Source organism: Cavia porcellus, unplaced genomic scaffold (assembly GCF_034190915.1).
Source record: "Cavia porcellus strain 051 isolate PalLab524CR breed Dunkin Hartley unplaced genomic scaffold, mCavPor4.1 scaffold_25, whole genome shotgun sequence".
Lineage (NCBI taxonomy): Eukaryota > Metazoa > Chordata > Mammalia > Rodentia > Caviidae > Cavia > Cavia porcellus.
Genome location: NW_026947508.1, coordinates 22,411,290 through 22,436,399, shown reverse-complemented (window position 1 = coordinate 22,436,399; position 25,110 = coordinate 22,411,290). Strand labels below are relative to the sequence as shown.

The following is a 25,110-nucleotide window of genomic DNA, read 5'->3' as shown; positions in this document are numbered from 1 at the left end:
TTGTGGGAAGTTAACAGACTGTACAAGGTCACACTAGTAGGGAGTAGAGCTGGGTGGCTTCTTGATTCTCTGGAAATAGAACCTGCCCTCACACCTCCCCTTGAAGACTGTAAGGGCAGACAGGCAGACAGGCAGTCCAACACTTCCTAAAGTGCCAGAATTCTCAAGCACCAGCTCCAAGACGGACCCTTTGAAGAGTAACAGAAACAGCAACAGAAATACTTCTGCCCGAGGAGCTCAACCATTATAGGGCAAAAAGCGAAGCTGCATCCACACTGCCCAGAACAGGTATGTATCAGTTAGCTTTGGGTACATAACAAATGACCCCAAAACCTACTGGCTTATAAAGAACCATTTATTATCGCTCCCAATTCTGGAAGTTGGTTGGGTAGTTTCTTCTCAACTTATTGATGCAGTTGTACTCACCTGACACACCTGCCGTGCTGGAAAGTCCCAGTTTGCCTCATTTGTGGATCAAGCAGCTGGTACTGACTGCCTATGGGGTGTTCTGGTCCTCCTTCAGGTACTCTCAAATCATCCAGATCAGAGAGGTTCCTTATACGAAGGGTGGTGTTCCAAGAGGACAAAAGCAAACACTTCAAGGCCTCTTGAAATCAAATCCCGAATTCACATACTGTCACTGCAACCACTTTCTGGTGGTCAAACAAGTCACATTCTATTGCTTAGCCAGAATCTGTGTCATACCTCTGGGGTCTACCAGGCAAAGCAGCAGTCAGTTCACAAGGAGTATGAGGGGTCACCCCAGCCAAGTGAGGTAACAGTAACTCAGAGGAAAGGCTTGGGAGGTCACTAGAAGGGGTCCTATCCTTTAACCCTAATGTGGACCAGAGCGTTAATATGAAGAAACTGGCCCAGAAACAGGAAGTGTCTTGCTTAAGGTCCCAGAACAAGTTTATGAGAGTCAAGAGTGACTTGAGCCCCTGTCACCAGCCGTCTGCTCCTCCCATTCTACTTTGTAAGGGAGCTTGGACAGGGAATGGGCTGAGCTGGGGCATCTGAATAATTGTGCCCAGCAGGGATGTCCCTACTCTGTCCCACCTCTGCCTTGTGTTGTAAACTGAGCCCTTTCAGCCCACCAGCACCCTAGGAGGTCTTTAATCACTCTCATCTGCTTCCTCCAGGACTGGCCCCACTTTACAGATGAGAAACTGAGGCCCAGAGAGGGCAGCTGACTCGCTCAGGATACTACAGCCGGTGGAACCTGTCTCTGGGATCACAGAAAGAGCTGAACTCTGACACAGGTCCCAAGGCAGCTATATGGCTATATGGCAGTGGTATGGCCTCAGGGGTCTCAAAATGAAACCAACTGTTTCAGGAAGTCTTTCAAAGCCCTAGGCAGAGGTAGCAAGGGCCAAGATCACTTCAAATCACCTCTGCAAGTAGGTGACAAATGCTCTGGTCCGTATCTGTACCATTTTACAGATAGAAAAATCAAGGCCAGACACACACACACACACACACACACACACACACACACACTATGCTAGGAGGGTGATCAGACACACACAGGGTCACTTGGTGGCATTCAGAGAGCACATTTATTTACAAAGCGCTTTACAAACATTACTTTATGCCTCCCCACAGCCCCCTGTGAGGTAGGTCAGTAGTCATATCTACAGTTTACAGATGGGGAAATTGAGGCACGAAATGGGGGTGTGGCCTGTCCCTCTTTAAAGAGACCTTCCTGCCCACCCTTCAAAATAATAAAATAAACCAAAAAAGCACTGATCCTCCATCCCAGAGTTGAGCTCCAGGGGTTGGGGCCACCCCTGCTCTAGCACTGCCCCCTCCCCAGTGGGCAGCCTGACCAGGAACCACAGGGACCCCAACCCCAAGGATTCTGGTTCAGCCTCATACATTATCACGGGCCTGAGGTGAGCAGAACCAAGCCACAGAGGTCCAAAGGCTATGGGAGGAGCAGACTGAGGTGACTTCATTCTGCAGACACTGGGTCAGGCAGGGAAGGAGCCCCACATGGGGCATGGTAGGTACGCATGGGCAGATCCTGGTTCCAGGGAGCTCGGAGCACATAGCAGAGAAGCAGAAGTGGGGAGGGATGGTGAGCAAAACACCCCAGGGGCTGCAGGAGTCTGTCGGGTGGGAGAGGGCACTGCAGTTCCCTTCAAGAGGATGGCCAGTGTGTCCCACAGCTAAATCAGGGCAGAGCCCAGCCTGCCCAGAACCCTCAGGGGCCAGATGCCAAGCCTCAGTGCACCCTCCACTCTTGTAGAAGGGACCATGCTGGGCAGAAACCTTGGCCTGGGACACTCTCTCTGCAGGGCCTCAGTCATCTCTGCCAACAGCTGGGACAGAGTCAGGGGCTCGGCCTGAGTCCCCAGAGCTAGTCCGAGGCACTGTCACTGTGCCTACAGGACCCGCCGGAGGTGGGGCTGGGTTGCAGTCTTGCTCCTCCTTGGCCCACAGTTTGCCAATGGACGTACTGAAAGGCGCTGCCCACGGTGGAAGGGGCCACGAAGGAGGCCCAGCATCCACTTCAGAGCTTTCCCCAAGAGGCTATGGCTGAGCAGAGTTAGGGGCACAGTTCCTCTCCAGCTGGGTGTGGTGGGCCTGGCCCCGAGTGCACAGTGGGTGCCCCAGGCCAGCGTCCCGCTATCTTGACTCCAACCCTTCCAGGTATTCCAGGGCCACATCGTAGCAAAAGTGGTACTGATCCTGGGGAGAGGGAGAGAAGGGCTCTGAGCCTGGACTGGCCTTGCATTGGGGAAGAGGGCAAGCATGCACCCTGGCCTGCTCTAGGGGTGAAGGGGAAATGGGAGTAATGTTCTGACACCACAGGACAGAACCAAGACCCACAGACCAGGGAAGCAAAGTAGGGGCTGAGAAGCCTGGCCTGGCGTGGACCAGGAAGGACCTCACCATGGTCTCCACCATATTGGGCTTGTAGTTTCGAAGGGTTTTGGCAGCAAAGAAAACATCCACCAGGCTGTGGCAGCGGATCATCTCCAGGACCGTGGCGCAGGCACAGAAGGTACCACTGCGGCCACCTCCGTTTCTAAAAGACACAAAGGGTTTGATACAAGGCTTGAAGGTGGGGTCTGGAAAAGCAAAGGTTAAGGGCTCAGGGTTGAAAAGGGAGGGGTCAGAGGGCAGGGGCAAAAGATGGGGCTCGGGAACCAAACAAGGAAGAGTCCAAGGTTGGGGCAAGAGAGGAGTGGCAGGGCCGGGCGTGACAGGTGGGGCCCAAAGAGCGGCAGTAGGACCCGGGTAGAGGCAGCTCAGAGACAGAATGGCATCCAAAGCTTTATGGAAGCTTTATGCAAGGCGAAAGACATGTCATCAAGGAGAAAGGGACTCAGATTCGGCCAGAAGGGAGGCCAGACACTCCAAGAGAAAGACACGAGGGTACAACAGAAAAGGGCGGGCAGGCAGTGGGCAAATGCCAGGGGAACAAGACAGAAAACGAACCCTGGCAAGACCAATCACATAGCTGGGCACAGCGCCCACATGGGGAGCTGCAAACACACACACCAGGCAAACAGCAGCCCCCCACTAAAGACCTTCACCCTGGGACTCCACATGTGGGACCCACCTTGGGGGATGGGAGACAAAACAGGCCCGAGTCCCTCTTCAGGGGTCCCTCCCTCTAGAACTGAGGGCCCCGAGAATCAGCCCCAACTGGGACTTCACTCCAAGAGGGGCCCCGCCCTGCCCTGGGAAGCCTGAAAAGTGAGGGGCGAAAGACTGACTGCATCCAGACACGGGGCTTATGAATGGAACGTGGATATTAATTAATTAAAACAGTGCATAAACAAAGACTAGAATTCCACTGGCATAAAAATAGTGCTACAATCTCATGGGGTGAAAAATTCTGACAAAAGACTCTCTTTAATTAAACCGGTGAAGTCAAAAACATCACACAGAGGAGACTGGGCAGTTCTCCAGGGTTGATTTTGTAACCCTAAAGCTGAATGGTTTGGGCTGGAGAAGGTCCACCGCTGTCTGGGAGCCCCAGGGTTCTGAGGCCAGCTCTGAGGCTCTCTCTCGCACTGGACCTCTGTCCTGGCTCCCCAACCCCTCCATCTGTCTCTAACAGGACAAGCACTCACAGGCAGTGGACAACGGTGCGCCCATCCCCGCTCTCCGCCTGCCACTTGTCCACCTCGGCCAGTAGGTGCAGGAACGCCTTCTTGGAATCTGGTGTGTCCCGGTAGGCAGACCAGCGCAGGAACTGGAAGTGCCGCACCAGCAGGTGGCCCTCCTGCAGCTGGGGGTGTGGGCAGCCAGCCAGGGGTGCATGAGCATCAGGGGCACAGCACTAAACAGCGCTCCAGGTGCCACCCTGATTCTCCCCCTTTGGGTTCACTCACCCGAGAGATGTTCTGCACCCGGAAGACTCGGGCCACCAAGTCTTCATCCGCTGTGCCAGACACAAATTCCACCTCCATGAGGCCATACTGCTGCCGGCCTGGCTCTGGCCAGTACTGCAGGCAGGGCTAGGGCACGGGCAAGGGAAGAAGAGGCTGGGTAAAGCCAAGCTGGGCTCCTCCATTCCAGCACCAGGGCCCACACCTGTCCTGCAGCTGCCATACCAGGCCAACCCTCACTCTAGCCTCCCCGCAGCTGCCCTCCTCAGGTTAGTGGACCCCGCTGCACCACTCACCATCAGACTGCAGGGCACACCTGCCCCAGTGCGTTCTTCAATGACATGCTCAGATCTGGTGCACATACCCTTCACATCAGTGCCGTGAGCCACTGCTGTGTAACTGGACACCATGCTCACATGTGCATACACACACACTCTGCATAAATCTGCCTTCTCCCAGGGACAGGCCTAGATCGCACTCATCCCAGAACCAACTTCCTGGTCTCTTACTGCCTCTGCCTTTAGAATCACTCACAAAACTGGGGTATGCTAAGCTACAACACAGTTCAGACCCCACTGCTGTCCAGGACTGTCCATGAAGTCAGGGGACTACATACCTGTTCCTGCTAGACCACAGACTAGAGAGAGGGGAGATGCAACCCCCACCTACTAAAACATACACAGGTATATTCAGTTCCTGCAGACTGGGAAACCCAGACCCCTGCTCCTGAGGTCTTCCTGGAGTCCTGGCAACTCTCCTTCTCTCCCAGGGCCCAGTTTTCCCCCCATCTGTAAAGTTAGGGTAAGCTGTCTCATCTCTGTAAGTCTCCATTTGCTTCTCTGCAGACTATCACAGGACCTGTCTAGTGGGGTTACGGTGATGCCTATGGTTGATTGGCCCTGTGCTACACCCAGCACAGAGTAGGTGCTCAGGATACAGCAGGGGTGAAGATGACGAGGGTAACAGTCACTTCTGAGGATGGCCCCCAAACTCAACCATGTTCCATCTGCTTCCCTCTTGAGAACATGGTCCCATGAAGAAAAGACACTACCCTCCTCTTTTGCCTGGGGTCCAGGAACTCCTTTGCACATGTACCCCATCATCTATCAGTCATTCTGCCCCTCTCTGTATCTACTGAACTCAGACCTTCCCGTACATCCCAGCTCACACAGTCTCCTCCAGGAAGCCCTCCTCAATCTATTATCTCCCAGGTTTCTCTGTGTGTCTGGGTCAGCTCTGTTTTTCCCTCTGTGCTACAACTATCAGTCTGTATCATATTCCCTGGCCTCAGATCCTATTTGAGCTATAGGACCTTGGAGGAGACACCTCACCGCTTTGGGTCTTAATGTTCCTCACTTTCCTATCTGAAGCCTCTACCTCCAGGTCATTATATGTAGATTGTAAATGAGACCGTAAGTACAAAGCCGAGTCCTCGGCTTACTGCAGCTGGTGTGCACCCATTTTACAGATGAGGAAATCCAGGCCCCAGAAAGCAGTATGACTGGTCTGCAGCCACACAACAAACAGGTGGGAAAGCTGAACACCAACTTTTGACTTTGAAGACTGTGCCCTTGAAGACAGGGAGGCACGGGCTCCCAGGGCCCTCACCCAGGCGGAGTTGGACTGATTCAGTTGGTTGAGCATGACGATGGAGGTGCACCCATAGTCGTAGACCAGCCGCCAGAAGTCAGGTGTGGTGCTTTGCAGCGGATGCAGGGTCACAATGAAGGCCGCACTCCGCGTGTAGCTCTGCAAGGAATCAGCATTCAGCAGAGCCGTGTGGGCTGAAGGTCCACCACAGGCCATCCTCCCACTCGGCCCACCCTGAGCGGCACAGCTGAGCCTGCAGGACCGGCAGGACCAGGCAGCCCGCAGGTCCCTTTCACAGGCTTGTCAGCCCACTGAGCCCTGAGTGACAGGGTGTGCTGCCAGGCTATAGTGCCCAAGCCCACGGCCCCCCACAAGCTAGACAACAAAAGATCCTCAAATATGGAGCCAAGCTTGCTCCCTGCCCCTGTGTCTTTGCATCTGCTATCTCTCCTACTTAAACCCAATTTTTTAAATGTCTGCATACTTACTTCTTTGCTTCCTTCTGGTCTTTGCTTAACTGTCTGTCACCTTCCCAAACAGGCCTTCCCTTACCATCCCATCAACAGCCAGACACTAACAAGCCTTCTGCCTGTAGAAATTCCCATGCATGGTATAACACTGCATATTTATTTACAAACTGTCTCACCCTACCTTCCCAATGCAAAGCCCAGAAGAACAGAGTTTCCAGGATATGGCCTCTGCCTGGCAAACTATAGAGGTCCAATGAATATTTTTGAATAAATATATCTCTAGGCCATTTCCAACTCCACACACAGAAGGGTCTGAGACCCCAACCCTCCACTGTGCAGGCATCAACTCTGCTCTCCTCCTGCCAGCTGAACTGACACCCAACTTTCTCCCACCAGAACTGCAGCCTCAGGTTTTCCCTGGTGTCTTGCCTTGTCCTCCTCCCTCTCCTGAGTTTTTTCCTACACCCCTATTCGCTGGCCCCAGCCCAACCCGAAAGGCTGTTTCAGCCCCTGAGATCCTGTCCCTTGTCTGAGTTGCACCCTGAGCTCTCATCTCTCACCTCCCTGGCGGGGAACATCCAGTGGTGCTGAACGTGGCCACACCACCCTCCTTCATCAATCCCTGGAATTTACTTGGCTCAGCCCCTTCCTCCCAGTGTCCCATCCATGCCATATTGGCAGCCTGTTACTAAGGCAAGGAATGACCTGTCAGGGTACAGCTGCATTCGGGAGGGCAAGCTGGTCTGATCAAAGGGCAGAAGCACAGCCAGCCCACTTGGTCACATATTCATTCTCCAGCGTCATCTTCCAGATGCTTCTCAGCGTGCAGCATCTTGGGCCTTCCAACCCTACCACCTATCTCCTGCTCTGTCAGCAATACGCAGTAAGAAGTTTGAGCCTTTTGGGCTGGGACACGGAACATGACTGCTAAATGGCTCCTACGCCTTCAGAACATAGCTGGGTAGGGCCAGGGAGCAAGTCATGAATCCAGGCCAGGTCTCAGAGCACGGTGTGCTCCAGCTCCCTAGGACAAGCTCTGTCATCTCCAATATCAGGTCTCAAGTCCCAACCCAAATCTTCAAGGACTCCCCAGCCACAGCCCCTGGAATCACTCACCCTAGTTAGCAAAGGGAACTGTGCTCGGCTCTAGAAACAGCCCTGCCTGAACTCCACAGCCCAGACTCCCACTCAGGCTGAGAGAACTCAAGGGGAGCACTGGCCTGAATAATACCCTGCAGAGAAGATCAACTGAGATAGGAAGGTTACTCTATGAGCCTGGAGCCAGAATGGTGAAGTGTCCCCCCACCACACACACACCAGAGCCCTCAGCTCTGTCCCCTTGACCACTGGACCTTTCCAGAGGCTGCTGGAAATGGGAGTTCCAGACCCACTGCACCCTCAAGCTCTCACGTCAGTCAGGGCCGCATTGATGTAGTTGTTGGGGTCTCCATCAGTAGAGACGAGGAAGGGCAGGCAGCGGTCAGGTGGCAGGACGTCCATGCTGCGGTTCTTGTCACGGTTTCGGGGCAGCAGGGCGATGCTGCACTCCTCCATGTCCAGCGGCGGGGTGACCGAGTTCAGCGTCTGCCAGGCAGCGGGTAGGAGGGAGAGGCTTATCCAGTACCTGCTGAGCCTCCTCACGGCCCCAGGAAGGTTACTGCTAGGTCACCAACTCCAGAGAGAAGGAGGTTCAGCAGAGCCAGGCTGCCTGTCCACAGGCCTCGCAGGGCGCAGACTGGGCTCTGGAGACTATGGTCTGCCTCCCCACTACCAGCATTACCTTAAGACAAACTACTGTCCTTCTTAGCCTCCCTCAGTTTCCCTCAGCTGTAGAAGGAGAAGATAATCTGTCTACTTTGTGGGGCAGTTAGGAGGATAAAGCAAGAAAATGCTAGGCACTGAGCACAGTCTGGCAAACCAAGGCTTAACAGGCATAAGACATAATGTGGGCAGGGTGCTGCACACTTGTAACCCTAGCACTCTGGAAGGTGGAGGCCGGAGGGTCACAAATTTGAGTCCAGGCGAGGCAACTTACTAAGTCCCTGTCTCGAAGTATTTTTTTGTTGTTGTTGTTGTTTTGTTTTGGTGCCAGGGACTGAACTCATGACCTCATGCTTGCCAGGCAGGCACTTGTGCCACTGAGCTAAATCCCTGACCCTAGAAATTCTTTAAAAAGGATTTGGGACATAGCTCAATGCAAAGACTCCGTGCTAAATCCCTAATGCCAAAAATAAAATAAAAAAAAACAAAACAAAATGTAGGAGGCATAGTAAGGATCGTTACTATCCTACGAGTGCTATCAATGAGACAATCCCTGAACACCATCTCTGCCGTAAAGTGGACTGCAGGTACAAACACACTCAACCACCTTATCTTTGATAAAGGGGCCAAACATGTTCACTAGAAGAACAACAGTCTTTTTAATAAATGGTGTTGGAAAAACTGGCTCTCCATATGCCGAAAACTAAAACTAGACCCATGCCTGTCACCATGTACTAAATTAAAATCTAAGTGGATCAAAAATCTGAATATTAACACAGAAACACTAAATCTTTTGGAAGACAAATTGAGTAAAAATCTTGAGAACATAGAGGTAGGTAGAGAATTCATGAACAGGAATCAAACTGCACGGGAAATACTTCCCAGAATCAATAACTGGGATCACCTCTCATTAAAAAGTTTCTGCATGTCAAAAGAAAGCTCCAGCATAGTGAAAAGAAAACCCACAAACTGGGAAAAAATCTTAGTGAACTGTCCCTCAGGCAAAGGACTTTTGTCTAAAACATATAAAGAATTTTAAAAAATCAGACCCTCAAAATTCAAAGATCCAATCCAAAAATGGGAACCTGAGATGAATACACGATTCTCAGAAGAGGAAATACAAATGGCAAATAAATACATGAAAAAATGTAAATGTTCATCATCATTACTCATTAGAGAAATGCAAATTAAAACCATACTGAGATTCCATCTCACTCCTGAAAGAATGGCCAGGATCGAAAAAACTACCAACAATAAATGCTGGAGAGGCTGTGGGGAAAAAGGAACTCTCCTGCACTGTTGGTGGGAGTGTAGACTGGTACAATCATTGTGGAGGTCAGTTTGGAGATTTCTCAAAAAGCTGGGATTGGAAGTCCCATTTGTTCCAGCTATTCCACTTCTAGGCATATTCCCAGAAGAACTGAAAACATCATACCACAGTGATATATGTGTACCCATGTTTATAGCAGCACACTTTGTAATAGCCAGATCTTGGCAACAGCTTAAGTGTCCATCAACTGAGGAATGGATAAAAAAGTTGTGGTATTTTTATACAATGGAGTACTACTCAGCTATAAAGAAAGATCACATTGAGATATTTATAAATAAATGGGCACAGCTTGAGACCATACTCACAAGCAAAATAAATCAAACTCACATGTATAAATGCCAAATAGTTTCCCTAGTGTAAGAAATGGTAAGAACACATAAAAGTACGGGGTAATCAGGATTCCCCATGATATTGTTTTAAAGCCTTATAGTATTTTCATTCATTAATTGGAATGGTTTTATTCTGGGGTGTTTGATTTTATTGTCTGTGATGGTATAAACAGTTATTTTGAAGAAAACAAGACAGTATAATAGCTAGTGCTGATTTAATATCAGCTTGTTTTGAAGTCCCATCAAGCTTTTGTTCTTCTGTCTCCATCAGTTTTATGATGTTGTATTTTATTATATGTGACAGTGTAAACAAAATTTTTTACAGACAAGGAGATAATATAGAAACCGTTGTTTGTTTTCTGTTAGTTGCTTCTAAATACCCTGTAATACTTTTACCCCCGTGAATGGTTTTACACTGTCTTGTTATGTTTGATACTATAGTATATGAAGGTATACTCAAATATTTCAAGGAAAGAGATACTATGGTAACTATTGTTATGTCGAGTTACCCTGTAGTGAAATACTATGTTGCTTAAAATTGTTCTGTTCTGACCTGTGTTGTTATGTCCTCTTTCATCTTAATTTCCCCTTTTATATATATTTTTTAATTAAAAAATTTTAAAAATTAAAAAATAAATAAAGTGGACTGCAGGTACCAGCAGAGTGGTCATCTTCGATGGTGAACACGAACACACGCTGCTCCTGAGCATCCCACACTAAACCAAGCCGGAGCTCTGGGCATCTTCTTTGCTCCTCTGCCATCAGGGCTCCCACATCTGGATTTGTGGGTCTCAGCCTCGACTCTTGTTAGGGATCCCTCACAAGGAGCTCAAGTGTGTCACAATCCCCAAAGCCTGACAACCTTCTCCTGGAATTACTGGATGCATTTCTCAGAGATCACCCAACACCAGTGTGAGCATCAGCACTGTCTTGTGTCACCTGACCCCATGAAAGGACTCTGCAGCGGAGAGGACAGCTGGGATCTCTCACCATGTAAATGAGGAGGCGACCAAAACCGGGACCCATCATTGAGCTCCATCTCTCCAGCCCCTGTGACTGGGCCAGGGACAGGCACATGAGAGACTGGTCTAGGGGCTGTTAAGGGCTGCAAGGGTCTTCTTCCAGAATTTCCTACCCAGAAAGATGACATGAGCCTGGCATTGTGGGGAACAATGGATCTGAGAACAAAGCTAAGAAAAGGAGAACAGGACATCATCTGAGCCCAGCTACGACTGAAGCTGAACCATTCCTTAGACCCTGCAGTTCCAGGAGCTCTTGAGCTGGCTCTTTATCATTTGTAACCAAAAAATCCTGGTAAATCCAAACACCACAAGGGCGATATTAACTACCTTTCTTTTCTGGAAAAAGAGCTGAGCCTTAGAAGTGACTTTCTCAGGCTACTCACAGCTACTAAATAGATAAGGCAGAATCTAAACCCAGGTTTATCTGACTCCAAAGGCTGGGGTCTTAACCACTTTGGACATCATCTCCTCCACTGTCTAACTCTGTCCCTCCAGCTGTGTCTCAGTCTGGTCCTTCCTGTTTGGCCCCCAGTGGCAACGGTACTGAGGAGTCCCAGTGTATGCACACGCACACACACATGCACGCACACACACACACACATGCTCATCCCTCCCACCTGGAACTCTTCCCGAAGCTGGGAAGAATTACTCTGAGGGTCAATGCGGATCATCTCCCGGTAGGTGGCCTTGAACTCATGGACAGGGATGGTGGTCTCCCCACACAGACAGGCCTCCAGGATTGCATCGTGGATGAAGATGTACTGTTCCTGAAGCAGGAGAAGAGAATGTGAGAATAATGCAGGCACTGGGAGCTGGCAGTCTGCATGGGAGAGGGACATGGGCAAGACCAAGGTTGAAGAAGGGGGACTCCGAGGTGGAGTCTGACCTTCCTGGAAGCAACCTCCACAGCCATGTTAGCTTGTCTCATTCTGCATCCCTAGAACACCCCCAGGGGTCTGTGAGGTGACAGGAAGGTCCCAGGTCACAGATCTAGTGAGGATTAAACCCAGGCATGCCTCGACTACAGAACCCACTGTTCTTTGACCTCGCTCAGCATACCATCATGGGGCTGGGTTTGGGGTCACAGAAGATCCCAGAAGGGGAGAGCCTACAGGATGCCCTTCACATACACTCAGCCACTCTGAGACCCTCACAAGAGACCAGAGTCCTAGAGGGAGTGGGGAGAGGGTGGGGTTCCCGTACCTCAGTCTGGATCATGTTGACACGCCGGGAACAGAGGGTCTTCACACAGTTGTAAATGTCCACGACACCCTCACACTCCGCCATGTCCAGCATCACATCCAGGACGATATAGCAGCCTGTGCGGCCAGTGCCCGCGCTGGGGACAGAAAGGCCCAGCACACATTAGAGCTTTTGGAAGGGAGCATAGGACCCAGGAGAAGCGGGGAAGAGGACCACACACCTGTCCATATCTATACTACACAGAGGACAGGGACACAGAAAGGTGACCCAGCAGGAAGAAGCCAGTAACTGGGCCACTGGGAGAGTCCTAGTGCAATGTGACAAAGGACAGAGCTGGAGATAGGACTCAGGAAAGGACAGGAGTACAGGGAGGAGGGAGAATACAGGGGTGAAGCTGCACCAACTTAGCAACTGAGTCCAGGGAGCAGGGTCAGCGATGATGCTCAGAGCTCAGTCGAAGAATGTTCCTTCCTCCTGCCCATCCTTCAAAACCCTACACACGCACACCAATTCATATATTCCAAGGCTTCCAGGCAGGTGTCATTCTTTTGAGCTCCCAGAGCAAGTTGGCAGGCTTTTATTAAAACATTCTTCCTCCTATGTGGTCATTGTCGAGGTGGCTGTCACCTTGATTCCACTCAGAGCTCATCAAGAGTTGGGCTGTGTTACAGCCATCACTGTGATACACATGTCAGCACCAGGTTGAGCAGAGTTAAGCGGAAGGAGTGGTCAAGGATGACACATGACACCAAGAGTCCAGGCTTGAAAACGGTGGCATTGAGGTGCTGGTGGCGAACATAGCAACAGGATGTCCCAGACACTAATGATGGAGGCTTAGGGAAACTGACAGTATCTATTGAGGCTGGATGGTCACAGACGACAGTTCTACTCCTACGGACACACCCCCAGGAACATGTGCATTTTTGGACCCAGAGACATGTACTGCTGCTTTATTTTAGCACCACTATTCCTAAGAGCTCAAAACTGAAAACATCCCAAATGCCTTTCAACAGCAGAAGGACAAACATACTGTATTTTATTCACCAGTGGAAGATGATAGAATATAGATGAACCTTATAAACATAAGGTTGAGGGAAAGAGGTTAGACAGCAAAGAGAGCAGTGGGATTCTACTTATACAAAGTTCAAAACCAGGCAAGACCAGCCGGGCATGGGGTTACATGTCTATAATCCCAGCACTCAAGAGTCTAAAGACAAGAGGCTCACCAAGACTTCGAGACCAGCCTGGGCTACACAGTGAGTTCAAATTCACCTTGAACTACATGGTAAGACCTTGTCTCAGGAAAAAAAAAAAAAAAAAGGCAAAAGTGTAGCTTAGAAGGCAGGATTGTGATTGTCCTGGGACAGTGGACATTCTGGAACAGAGGTAATCAGGCCTCTGAGTTCTGCTGATGTTCTGCTTCTTCTCTGAGCAGAGCTATAGATGTGTACATTTATGAAAATTTAAAGTTACAAACACACTTGCTTTTTGTGATTTAAGTATACTTTAAGTATTCTATATATCAGTGAAGCTTTTATTTTATGGGATCTCCAAGTGATCTAAAAAAATCAAAGAAAGATAGCTTGGAGGTGACAGAGTCCGCTGTGTGGGGAGACCGGAAGCTGATGAAAATCCAGGTAGAGGAGCCAGGACAAACCACAGAGGCCATGACCTTACGGGCCCGACAACCTGCTGAAGCCCAGGGCTAAGAGATTAAGCTCTTCAGGACAAGACAGGCAGGAGGAAGACGTGGAACCAGACAGAAAGCACAGCAGAGAGGGGAAGGGCAGTTGGAGTCACAGGAGCCAATCCACAGAAGACCTGCAAAGGGTCTGAAAGCCAAGGGACAAGCTGGATTCAGGGAGGAGTAAGTGACATCCTCTCCAGTCTTGGGGCCAAACCTCGCCTGAAGGTGTGCAATGGACACTTACTAAACAAAAGCAGCTGGGATGCAATGCCTGGGGACTGGCCCACCCCAAGGTTCCCTACATGGTTCAATCCTGCTCAGCATCTGGGCCGAGCATGGCCACTGTGCCCCAGGGGACCATGTGGCACCAACACGAGAGCCAAACCTTAAGGGGTAAAGGGTCATGTGTATCATTCTCTCCTGTCCCAACTCCAAGCAGGCTGAGCCCAGACCAAACTCCCCTTAGCGGAACCTGCCCCACTCCAGTCCACCTCCCTGGGATTCCCATCACACCCACCTGCAGTGGATGACCACGGGCCCAGCATCAGGTGGTGTGGAGGCCTTGACACGCCGGATGAAGGCAAGCAGTCCAGTGGCATGGTAGGGCACACCATGCTCTGGCCAGGCTGTGAAGTGGAACTGGCGGACCTCGTGGCGGGCAGAGTATCCTCTCTGCAGACACAACAGTAAGTCAGTGTCACAGGCAGCATCTGCCAGGCACGTGATGTATGCCAGGCACTGTGGCAAGCATCTCACTGCTTATTTTCCAGTGAAGATTATTAGTGGTCTAAGAGAGATAAATGTCCACTGTAGCAGGGAGAACACCAAGGTCCAGCACAGAGAAGTCACTTTCCCAAAGCTGCACACACAGATACTATAGAGGACTTGGACATGGGCCTGCCTGGTGCTCAAACCCATGCTACTGAAGGCCCCCTGCAGATCACTGTGACTCTAGGCCTTAATTTCAAGGGAGAAACTGCGCCTCCTCTGAGGAGTTTGCAGAGCCATCAAAAGTTTCATGGGCCAGACTTGCCAGCCAGTCACTGACTCTGGTGGCCTCTGATGTCTGACACGACCGCTCTGAGTGCCACTTGCTTTATGTGTTAAATGGGACTAAGGAGGACTGGGGGTAAGCTCCCTGGTACAGCACTTGCCTGGCCCTCACAAGGCTCTGGGTTGCATCCCCAGCATCCCCTGCTGCCTGTGCCCACAGGGCCAAAGTGTGAGATGATCTACGATTTCTGGCGCATGGTGTGGCACAACGGAAAACACATCTAACTCAGGGAGTAAAACAGCATTTGTGGTGGGTTCAGCACCGTGCCGTACACAGGCAGGAGCCACCATCCGGGAGCCACGGTCACTAACTTCATTGTCTCAAATTCCTCTTGGAGTCACCAGCCGACAGTTTCCTCCCATTCTTCCTCAGGGACTCCAGCAAGCTCTTTCCAAGCAGCTTCCTTGCAAGCAAGACAGTGTCCTTCCTCACCCCTCATGCTACCTGAATAGGGAGGTGGGGTGGCACTGTGGGAAACAGGAATGGGGGACTCACCCGCTCCAGAGCAAAGGTGCGCACAACGTACTCGGCCAACGTTTCCGTCTTCATCAGTGTGATCTTGATGTCCCCGTACATGTCTGAGTCTTCTGGCCAGTACCGTGAGCACTTCACCTGCAGCCCCCACAAGCCAGGACTCAGTGGGCTCTTCACTTCTGCCAGGGCCCACTCTGCCCCCAGTGACCTCCCCAGCCCCGCTTACCCTGCCCACCTCTACCAGCTTGGTGATCATGACGATGCTTGAGCAGTGCTCCTGCCACACCATGCGCCAGAAATCGTAGATCATCTCAGGCTTTGGCCCTGCGGGCACAGGCAGCCACCTGTCCCTTAGCAAAGTCTCTGCTCAGGGCCAGCAGGCCTACTGCCCAGCACCATCGCCCCAGTCCAGGAGGCTCTCTGGGCCCTCGTGGGGCTCTATGCTCACCCCACATTTACCCCACCAACTGCCAATCCATGCCTGCAGGGCCCTGGGGTGAGCAATACCAGGGAGAAGCCAGTCATGCTAAGGGGGTCCCAGGAAGCAGAGCAGAAGGGGAGATTCTCAGGCCCTAGAGGCAAATCTCCAAGAAGGCTGGGTGAATGGACAGACAGTTGGAGAAGAAGAGATATGGCCAGATGAGACACGGCCAGGACCCAGACAGCCACTAAACTCAGAAGGACAACCCGCACTTGAGGACCAGGCCTGGCTACCCCTTTTGCACACACAAGCATGGAGACAGGTGGACGAGGGCACCATGGAGAGACTGATCACACTGGGAGACACAAATCCAGAGAAAGGTCAAAGACTGACAGCAGATGCCAAGAGACCCAAGCAGAGAATGGGAATCAGACAGACAAGAAAGCAGATGGGGAACCAAGCAGGGAAGGCAGGGAGCAGGCAGCATGCATTGCAGCTCACGGGAAGGGCCCCGGCCAGGTACCTTGAGTGGCTATGAAGTGGTTTGACCTGTGATAACCCTAGAACAGGAGGAGAGCACAGTGAGACCCCCAGAGTAGCCTCTCATCCCTTCAGTCCTCCCTTCCCTCCTCTCCTGAAGCAGCACCTCCCACACCAGGGAATTGCCCACCTTTGTGCCTGGGCCAACTAACCAAGGTGATTGTCCTCCTAGTCCCCAAGAAGGGAGGGGAGGGCAGCTGGGACACCAATGTCTTGCTGTGTGACCCTAGGGAGGCCACAACTCCCTTGTGGATCTACAGGGCCTCCCCATCCACAAAGGGAGGATAGTTGAGTTAACTGCTTATAATGAGGGTGCTGTTTGGAGACAAATAAAGCCCAAAGGACCCTGCCCTGTCCCCGTGTCCCAGAAGCCTTAATCCACCCCAGACTCCAGATACAAGGTAACAGGAGCCCGTCAGCTCTCCCAGGCCTTCTCTAGGCTATCAGAATGGACAGTAACCTTCCCCCGCTACCTGTCACCCAGGGCTTGGGAGGCTTCAGGGTAGAAACAAATGGCTGTCAGATAAAATTTTAAAATCCTTTAAATCTATTACAGTGATGCTGATGCACTTTCTGAAACCCTTTGCTGTGCTAAGCACTTTACCTGCATTGTCTCGCACAAACCAGAGGCCAAGAGCTACTTCCTTCTCCATCTCCAGAGCCCTCAGGCTAAGGAAAGGAGCCAACCCTGGCTCCAGGGCCACAGCCACCTTGATGTCCCCCACAAGGACAAACAGCCTGGCCAGCCACCCAGAATATCAATGTGGGGAAGAAGTACCGTGAGGATGGTTGCAAGAGAACCATCCAGCTCCAGCCCTGGGCTCAAGGTCATGCTCTCAACTCAGCTCCCTGCGACTCCTCCAGCTCCTCAAATCCAAAGAGCACTGGAACCAGTCTGCCAGGGTTCAAATCCTAGCTCTCCCTCCTGCTAGCTGTGTGCACTTAAGCCAACACACCCACTTCTCTAGGCCCTCATTTTCACATTTTTAAAGTGGAATAATGATAGTATTTACCCCAAGCCTTACAAGGAGTAAATAAATTAATATAAGCTGCGTCACTAGGTCAGGCCCAAGGTCAGTACTCAATAAGTAACTGTCACTACTACTGTTTTAAAGGTTCCGTAGTGTCTCTGAAGATTCAAATGGTATCAGTATCAAGCGTTGTGGGGCTGAGGGCAACACACTATAACAGTTAATACAAGTCTTAGAGTCTAATGGACCTGGGCTCCTGTCACAGCTCAGCCAAGGAATAGCTGTGTGATCCTGAGCACTGACAGGTTGCTTCTCAGCCTTTCAACTGCATAGGAGGAATCTCCTGAGATTTTGGTAAAAGTCATGTGTGTCACATTGGGACCCAGAAGGTCTAGGGGATGAGGCCTGGGATTGTTGGTTTCCAAACAGCTCCGTCTGGGGTAATGCTGTTGCTGCCAGGCCTCAGACACACGCAGCAAGTGGCCGGGCTCTTGGCCTCGCTACGCCTGTTTTCCCCCTGCAGAATGAGGACACCAGCAAGACCTGTGCTCAGAAATTCAGTTACCTACTTACCACTACCATGCAAAAGACCAAAGCACAGCCAAAGTGACTAATAGCGACAAGTGTCCAGCGCCACTCACTCATCACTACTGGGAGCCCCAGCAGGTCTGGCCTAATTCCCGCCTGCTATTACTCTAAGCCACTCTCTGGGTCAAGTCCTCAACAGAGCTGCTGGGCAGTCAGGCAAAGGCGATAGCAAAAGTAGAGGACAAAGTGGGCCTGTTATAGGTGCTGCTGGTGGCCACCCCCTCACCTCCAGCTAGGTCAAGCTGGACCTTCCTTATCCCATCTAAAACCTGCTCCCCACCTGGCAGCAGGTGCTTCCTGTGATTCAGCCACCTCTATCACCCTCAGGGCCCTGGCAGTACAATATCAGCACTCAAGCACTAGTCAGGAAATAATGGAGGAATGGAACTCAATTAAAATGGATCAACTGGGCTGTGGGTGGAGCTCCGGGGTACAGCACTTACCTAGCCTGCATGGAGTACTGGGTTCCATCCCACACTACTGGGAAAAAGTGGGGGGGTATCACTTTGCCCAATGCCCAGCTGGTCTAAAATTAGCCTCCATTAGCAAATGTTTTGCTCTTTTTCAGTGTCCTATTCTTTTATTGTTTACAGGCATCATTTTGGAAAAGTACAATCCAGGGTCATATGACCTATTTTTCTCACAACCCTACTTGAAGCAAGTGTTTGAACAGACAACCCTCAATGTCTACATGCTAATGTTTTAAATACACACATGTGTTGCTGCACGATTATATGACAGACGCAAATAAAGTCCAAAATGATTTGATTTTAAAGGAAGGTATGCAGTTCCTCTATGCTCACCAATAGGGAGACCAACATTGCCAAGCACTGGGCTTTACACCCTAGGAAGGCTTGGCAGGTTCTAGGACCATGCTCCTGAGTGCTCAGTCCTTCCTGGAATCAGACTGAGTGGTCCCGGGGTACAGGCTGGGCACCTTTGTTGTAGGCAAGAACCAGAGGGCATCCAGATGCTCCCCAAAGGAACCACAATCTAGACTGGAGATCAACGCTGGACTGTGGCATTCAGCAAGTCACTTAAATTTTCTGAGGCTCACTTTCTCACCTGTTAAATGCTAGTCTCTCTGGTCCCTCCCTTGCAGAGGGTGGTAAAGACAAAATGATGCATATAGGGTGCCTGGCACACAGCAGGTGCTCAGTTAGTGACACGACTGGTAACTGGCACTGAAAGAAGCATGAAGCCAGACTTTCTAAGAGAATTTTTTCCCCCTTTGTGGTGCTAGGGATGAAACATGCCAGGCAACCGCTCTACCATTAAGCTGTATCTGCAGCCCCCACCTCTTAAGAATCTTAACAACAGGGAACCAAATGACTGAGAGTCAAGAGTGGGTGGGTGCGCATAGAAATTGAGACATAGACATGTAAGGGTTCATCTGAACCTACAGGGGGACACTAGGAATGAACATATCCATTGCATCTTGAAAGCCTCATCATCCTTTTAGATTTGAAAACTTTACGAACCAACTGTGTAACTATACTCAAAATAAGGGATACATCTGGGATAATGGGTCCTCGCTACTAAATGTGACTGTGGGGAGCTTTCACTTTGTATGTTAGTCTCCCCAGTTGTCTGAAAAGTCTGATAATGAACAGAATTTTAGCAATGCTTTAAAAAAGAAAAGCAAGAAATTTTTAAAGGAAAAAGGGATAATAATGAACATAATTTTAGCAATGATTTAAAAAAGCAGGAAATGTATTTTTAAAGAAGGGAAACAAAATAGAAAAGGTATCCACAAAATTGCAAAGGATCACAGTCATTAAATATTATGAAAATAACATACGTATTAAAAATCAAATCAGAGCCACTACATGAACTAGGGTTTGGTTTTGTTTAATTCTTAAAAGGTCAGAAGATAGTACAATTTCTTTAAGTGGATATTCAAACTGCTCCCCCCAAAAAGCATTCAAATTAGGGCTAAATTGAAGGCAAATTGGTTGGGCTTGAGATTTAAGCAAACTGATCATGAATGGATTTGAGTATCAGGGGAACTAGTTTTAAAGGGACTGACCAAGGGCTGTCCCTGACTTCGAAGCAAGCAGAGACAGAACCACCCAGGGCATCTTCCCCACCCTCCTCGCCTACTCGCCTACAGTCCTGCTAGTGAGGCTCACTGGTAATGCAACTTACTGGGGGACAAAGGTGGCAGACAGTGGTGGTCAGAACAGAATGCGGCCACCGCAAGCACCCAACTTGGCAGCCCCATCTCAAGGAGGTGGAGGATGGGGGACGGTGTTTACAACAGGGATACTGTCGAATCTTCAGCTCTGGGCAGCCCCTGGCCAGGCTACTGAAATGGACAGTTGGTGTTGGGTGCACCAGGGGAGGGGAAAGAGGGCAGAGACTGGAGAGAGAAGGGAGGGAGGGAAAGAGGGAGGGATACTGCCATTCAGACAGACAGGAGGAAGAGCAAGGGAGAAGGAAGAAGAGGAGGAGGACCAAGGAGGGGAAGGAAGAGAAGGGAGAAGAGGAAGAGGAGAAGGGGAGAGAGATACTTACTTGGCGGTTTATCCGAATCTTAATGATTCCAGTGAGGGAACAGTACAAAGCAAAAGAGACAGATGTTAGGCCAGAGGTAGATGGAGGTGGACAGGGCACAGGACTGGCCAGAAAGGGCGATGTGAGCAGAAAAGCAGAGACAGGTGGGCTGGGCCAGGCCGGAGAAGGGGAATGGCTTTTCCCTGCCAGGGCCCAAGAGAAGTGGACTAGGACCTTGACAAGACCGAGGAGAAGCCCACTTCACCAAAGCTGCCCGAGTCTGCCAAGCCAGGCCCAGTCCTCACTCCCGCCAAGGGACAGGACAGGAGCTGTGGGAGAAGGCAAGTGGTGCTGGGAAACATGGGGTGGCATGTCTGGCCCCAGAGGAAGACCGAAGAGGGAGAGGAGAGATGGTGTCCAGAGTCCCTGACCACCTCAGCTCCCAGGAGCGCCTTGCTCCTCAGGCCGTCCCTGCCTTGGTGTCCTGCCCCTTCCCCTCTGGCCACCCAGAGCTGCCCGATCCCTGCTTCCTCCATGCAGACTGCCACAGCCAAGCCTGGCTGCACCACCACAGGGCTGAGTGACTCTGGGAAAGCCACTTCTCTCTTCTCCCTGACCTATGCTTTCCCATCTACTCTGAAATTATTCCACCTATGTATATGAGTATCCATCTCCCCCAGGCAAACATATGTATTCAAAGAAAGCAGAGATCTGCTTATCTTGTTCACACCTCTATTCCTAGTCCCAGGCATTCGCCATACATTCCATAAATGATGCTCTCTCAATCTTGGTACAGGGAGTGGAGGACCCCAACCAAAGTTTCTGGGCCCTTCTCTGTTCCCTCTCGACCATCATCTCTTCTTGACACCTGAGCCAGGCCTCCTGGCTGCCTCCCTCTCTCTGTTCCCTCCCTCCATCCCAGCCAGATCCCGCCACCACCACAGCAGGTGGCCAGATGGCCTGATGGTTAGCACCAAAGGCTCTGGAGACACAGGCTGAGGTTTGAGTCCTTTCTTTACCATTCACTAATTGTGTTACCCAGGACCCTCTGCTTCACTTCCCTCAACCACTTTCCTCACCTGTAAAAGGAAGTCATGGTGCTAAATACCTTACTGGGTACCTACAGGGGTTATATAAAATGTGCTGTGGAGTATAAAGTGCTTAGCACAGTGCTTGGCACATGTATATGCTCAAAAACAAGGGTTTCTTCGCAAAACGGGACTGAGCCCAGAGGCTTTGCTCAGAGCTATAGCTCCATCCTTTTTTTTTTTTTTTTTTTTTTTTTTTGAGATGGGTCTAAATTGCTAAATTGCTAGAACTGGGCTCAAACTTGTGATCCTCTGCCTCCCACAGTGCTGGAACTACAGGTGTGTACCACTGAGAGTGGCTGCATTGTTATGCTTAAAGTACCATTCTGATAGAGTCAAAACATTTTGACAACTCCCTTGTGCCCCTAGGAAAAAGTCCAGCTCCTCATCCTGCTATCTGAGGTCTTCACCCAGCCCCACGCTACTTCTTCAACTTTAGAATCCACCCTCTCAGCTTGTGGCCTCTCCCTAAGAAGGGATCCTTCCTCACCTCTAGGACTTGCTGTCTGCCCTTAGACCTTTCTTCCCACCTCTCAAGACAGCCCCAGGCTGCAAGAAGCCTTCCTCCCCTCCTCTGAGCTTCCCGGCACATAATGCAGGAGATAGGGCAGGCAGAACTTATTCAAACCCCACTGATTCCCTGACAGGTTTCTGCCCTGCCTGGACAGTGAGCCTGGAGCAGACAGGGCCAGGCCTGCAGAAACGACAGGGGCAAGGCACTCACGTCTATGTAGTTGGCATTAATGTAGTCAGCATTGGGGTCTCCCAGCATCGGGTGCAGTTTCACACGGTGCCGATCATCTGTAAACACAGAGCAGGTGGAACAGGCTGGAAGAGGGGACCAAGAGCTAGGGCAGGTGAGAAATGCTTCCTAGAGGCAGGAGCACTAAAGGCTCAGGCTGACCAAAAGGTCTGGGCACCACGGGAGGCAGGACAATCCAGGAGTCAGAGTCTGGGCTTTGGAGTCAAAGAGGCCCAAGAGCATGTGCTGTTCAGGTAATTAGCTGTGTGAGCTGGAGCAGAGATCTTAATCCTCAAGCCTCTGTTTCCTCATGGCAGGTCCTCTCTCTATAAATGACTACCAATACTACTGTAATCTCTGAGAATGGCCCCAAGCTCCCTCAGCCCAAGCTCCCTCGGGCTGTTTCTCCTTTCTGACCTGCATCACCCAGTGTCCTAGACCCCAGGGCCACTCCCAGAACTCACAGGCAGGCATCGATTCCTGCCGGCCACCCTTGAGCTTGTCTTTCTTCTTGGTGGCATCCCAGCCTTCAAAGAAGCTCTGCCAGAAGGGAGAGTGGTTGTCAGCAGGGAGGATCCCAACACACACAGAACCCTCCCTCTAAACAGCAAGATGTGGGCCGAAAGTGGGCGGGGACACGGGAGGGTCAGGTTCAGGGCTCAAAGCCCTGTATCAGTGAGGGACGAGGTTCAAAAACAAAGGCTGCGGGAGAAAAGGAGATGAAGAGAGAGAAGAAAAGAGGGCTCCAGTTCACAGACATTTTAGAATATGAATCAGGTTTAGAATAAGGGTCAGGGGCTGGGGATTTAGCTCAGCGGCATAAGCACCTGCCTTGCAAGCAGGCAGTCGTGAGTTCGATCCCCGGTACTGATAAAAAGCACAAAGACAAAAAAAAAAAAGAATAAGGGTCAAATCAGATTTGAGTTAAGAAGGAAAAGGTGAGGGTCAGATCAAGATTAGGATAAGGACGGTGTCATCAGCCAGGCAGAGCAGGGCGGATCTAAGTCATTGGAGCTTAAGGTGAGTCCAGTCAGCATCAGATGGGGTCAGGTCAAGGGCAGTGCTGGTGATCTGGTTCCAGTCAGAGACCAGGTCAGGACAGGTGGAGACTGAGAGGACATTCAAGATCAGATCTCACATCAGGATTAGGATGAGAGGGGAAAAAAACAGGTAAATGTGAGATCCAGGTGAGGGTGAGAGTCAAGGCCAAAGTGTTGGTTTGAATTGGAGGCTGTCGGGCAGGAATATCTAACTAGGGCAGGGCTGAGGGTTGCAGGGTCAGGATACTCAGTTAGGAGGACCAAGTGAGGCCAGGGTGGCATCCTGGCTGGCCCGGCCATGCGTGCACCTCGTACTCCTGCTTGAAGCCATAGCCCTCTGCTGTCTTCATCTGGTTGATGTGCTGCAGAAGGTCGGCTACACGCACCGCAGGGTGCAGCTGCCCCGTGTGATAAGGAGAGCCCTTCCGGCCACACGGACGCCGTGGTGAGCCCCCCAGGAGGCTACTGGCTTCTGTGACCCCACCGCTGCGCTGGTCTCCTACAGCGAGAAGAAGGGAGAGGGGTTCTTGACAAACCTGTGCCCCAGCCTGAGAGACCCTAGATGGGCTCAGGGTAGGGCAAGGAGAGTGGAGTAGCCGGAGAGCACAGGCACTGTAGCCCTTCCTGCACGAGCCTGGGCAAACCCGTTCCCTCTGCACCTGTTTTTCATCTATGAAATGGGCAGGTCTGATCAGGTGATCCTAGGCCCTATAGCCCTGCCACAGTGCTACCCCTCACTTTATCCCATGACATTTCATACAGGGTCTACAGGGGCCTGATCAACCCCTGCCAGCCCCTCTCTCCCACACTCTTCTAGGCAATAATCTAGCACACCGGCAGCTCTCAGCAATTACCCCCATTCAAAGATGAGCAAATCAAACTTCAATGCTACCACTCCCTCTACAGATGATAGGAGGCCCCCCGAATAGAAGCGTTTCTCCTGCCTGAGTGATTCCATTGTCAGCCTCCCAGCAGCCAGGCCAGCAGGGGCTGGGGCTGGGTGGCCTGTAGGGCTCCACATGCACCAGTGCCCTCCTCCCAAGCCCCTCTCCTCCCCAAGGACACCCTGCTGCCTGGCTCTGGAGTTCAGGGCTGAGGTTGAGAAAGCAGCTGTTGTCCCTCTGCCCTGGCATTTGTTCCTATCCTCTCACTCATTGCCCTTGTGTGTCCAGTCTCACATGTGATTGTGACCCAATACGCCATACCCTTAGTTTTACAGATGGGAAGGCTGAGATCCAAACAGCACGACTGGCCTCATGTCAAAGTTGCCAAAGTGCATTCCAGAACACACTAGGTAGACAAAATGCTTAATTGGTATGCTGCTAGAAAGATGAGGAGGATGAGGAGGGAGCTGTATGTTTTGAAGGAATCTGTCAAATTCTGGCATAAACAAAAATAAATAAGTCTCTTCCGTGTAAGACCTCTCAGGGTTTCCAAGATGTTTGTGTGCATTTTAAATCTCCAAGATGAATGGAAATAGCGATGCTTCAGAAACCTCTTTCACCACGGAGAGCTCTTTATGCGTCCTGAAACATCCTGGGGGAATACTGTGGAATGTGGAGACTGAGAGGGTGCAGAGTCAAACAGATCTCAGATCAAATCCCAGCTCTGCATGTGACCTTGGGGATGTCACTTACTGTCTCTAAACTTCTACTTTCACATGTCAAATGTAGATAAAGATGGTTTCTATAGGATAATGTAAATATTAAATAAACACATGTCAGGCACACAGTGAGAACCTCACAGGGCAGCTATTGATATTATTAGTTGTCCCTAAGAAAAGGAAGACGCCCTTTAAGGCCCAGCAAACCAAGGCAGCTGGCCAGTAAGAGTCTTGGTCCTTTTTCCACTGGAAGATCTTGATCCAGCAGCCTGAAAAGTCAAATGGAAGAAGCATCCACAACAGACACATAAGATTTCAGGAAGGATTTCTGCTGGCTCAGACAACTCAAGAGACT

At 50.8% G+C, this 25,110-nt stretch overlaps 1 protein-coding gene across 7 annotated transcripts in view; it reads right to left on the bottom strand.

Annotated features, from left to right (window-relative positions):
- Positions 1–1,540: 1,540 nt before the first annotated feature.
- Ptpru (protein tyrosine phosphatase receptor type U) overlaps positions 1,541–25,110 on the bottom strand; it is a 72,902-nt gene continuing 49,332 nt past the window's right edge. For 2 of the 7 annotated variants that reach the window (XM_023565656.2, XM_023565658.2), the window contains 16 exons: positions 23,461–23,651; positions 22,577–22,652; positions 22,095–22,171; positions 20,304–20,321; positions 16,211–16,247; positions 15,493–15,590; positions 15,288–15,404; positions 14,256–14,410; positions 12,052–12,187; positions 11,466–11,615; positions 7,817–7,990; positions 5,955–6,095; positions 4,350–4,475; positions 4,089–4,246; positions 2,899–3,034; positions 1,541–2,694 (listed from right to left, as the gene is read on the bottom strand). In XM_023565656.2, coding sequence (XP_023421424.1) covers positions 2,632–2,694; positions 2,899–3,034; positions 4,089–4,246; positions 4,350–4,475; positions 5,955–6,095; positions 7,817–7,990; positions 11,466–11,615; positions 12,052–12,187; positions 14,256–14,410; positions 15,288–15,404; positions 15,493–15,590; positions 16,211–16,247; positions 20,304–20,321; positions 22,095–22,171; positions 22,577–22,652; positions 23,461–23,651 — 1,853 coding nt within the window. In that variant the 3' untranslated portion in view covers positions 1,541–2,631. The remainder of the gene's footprint in view (positions 2,695–2,898; positions 3,035–4,088; positions 4,247–4,349; positions 4,476–5,954; positions 6,096–7,816; positions 7,991–11,465; positions 11,616–12,051; positions 12,188–14,255; positions 14,411–15,287; positions 15,405–15,492; positions 15,591–16,210; positions 16,248–20,303; positions 20,322–22,094; positions 22,172–22,576; positions 22,653–23,460; positions 23,652–25,110) is intronic. The other 5 variants (XM_003471252.5, XM_003471253.5, XM_063235933.1 and 2 more) reach the window with 3 other exon arrangements.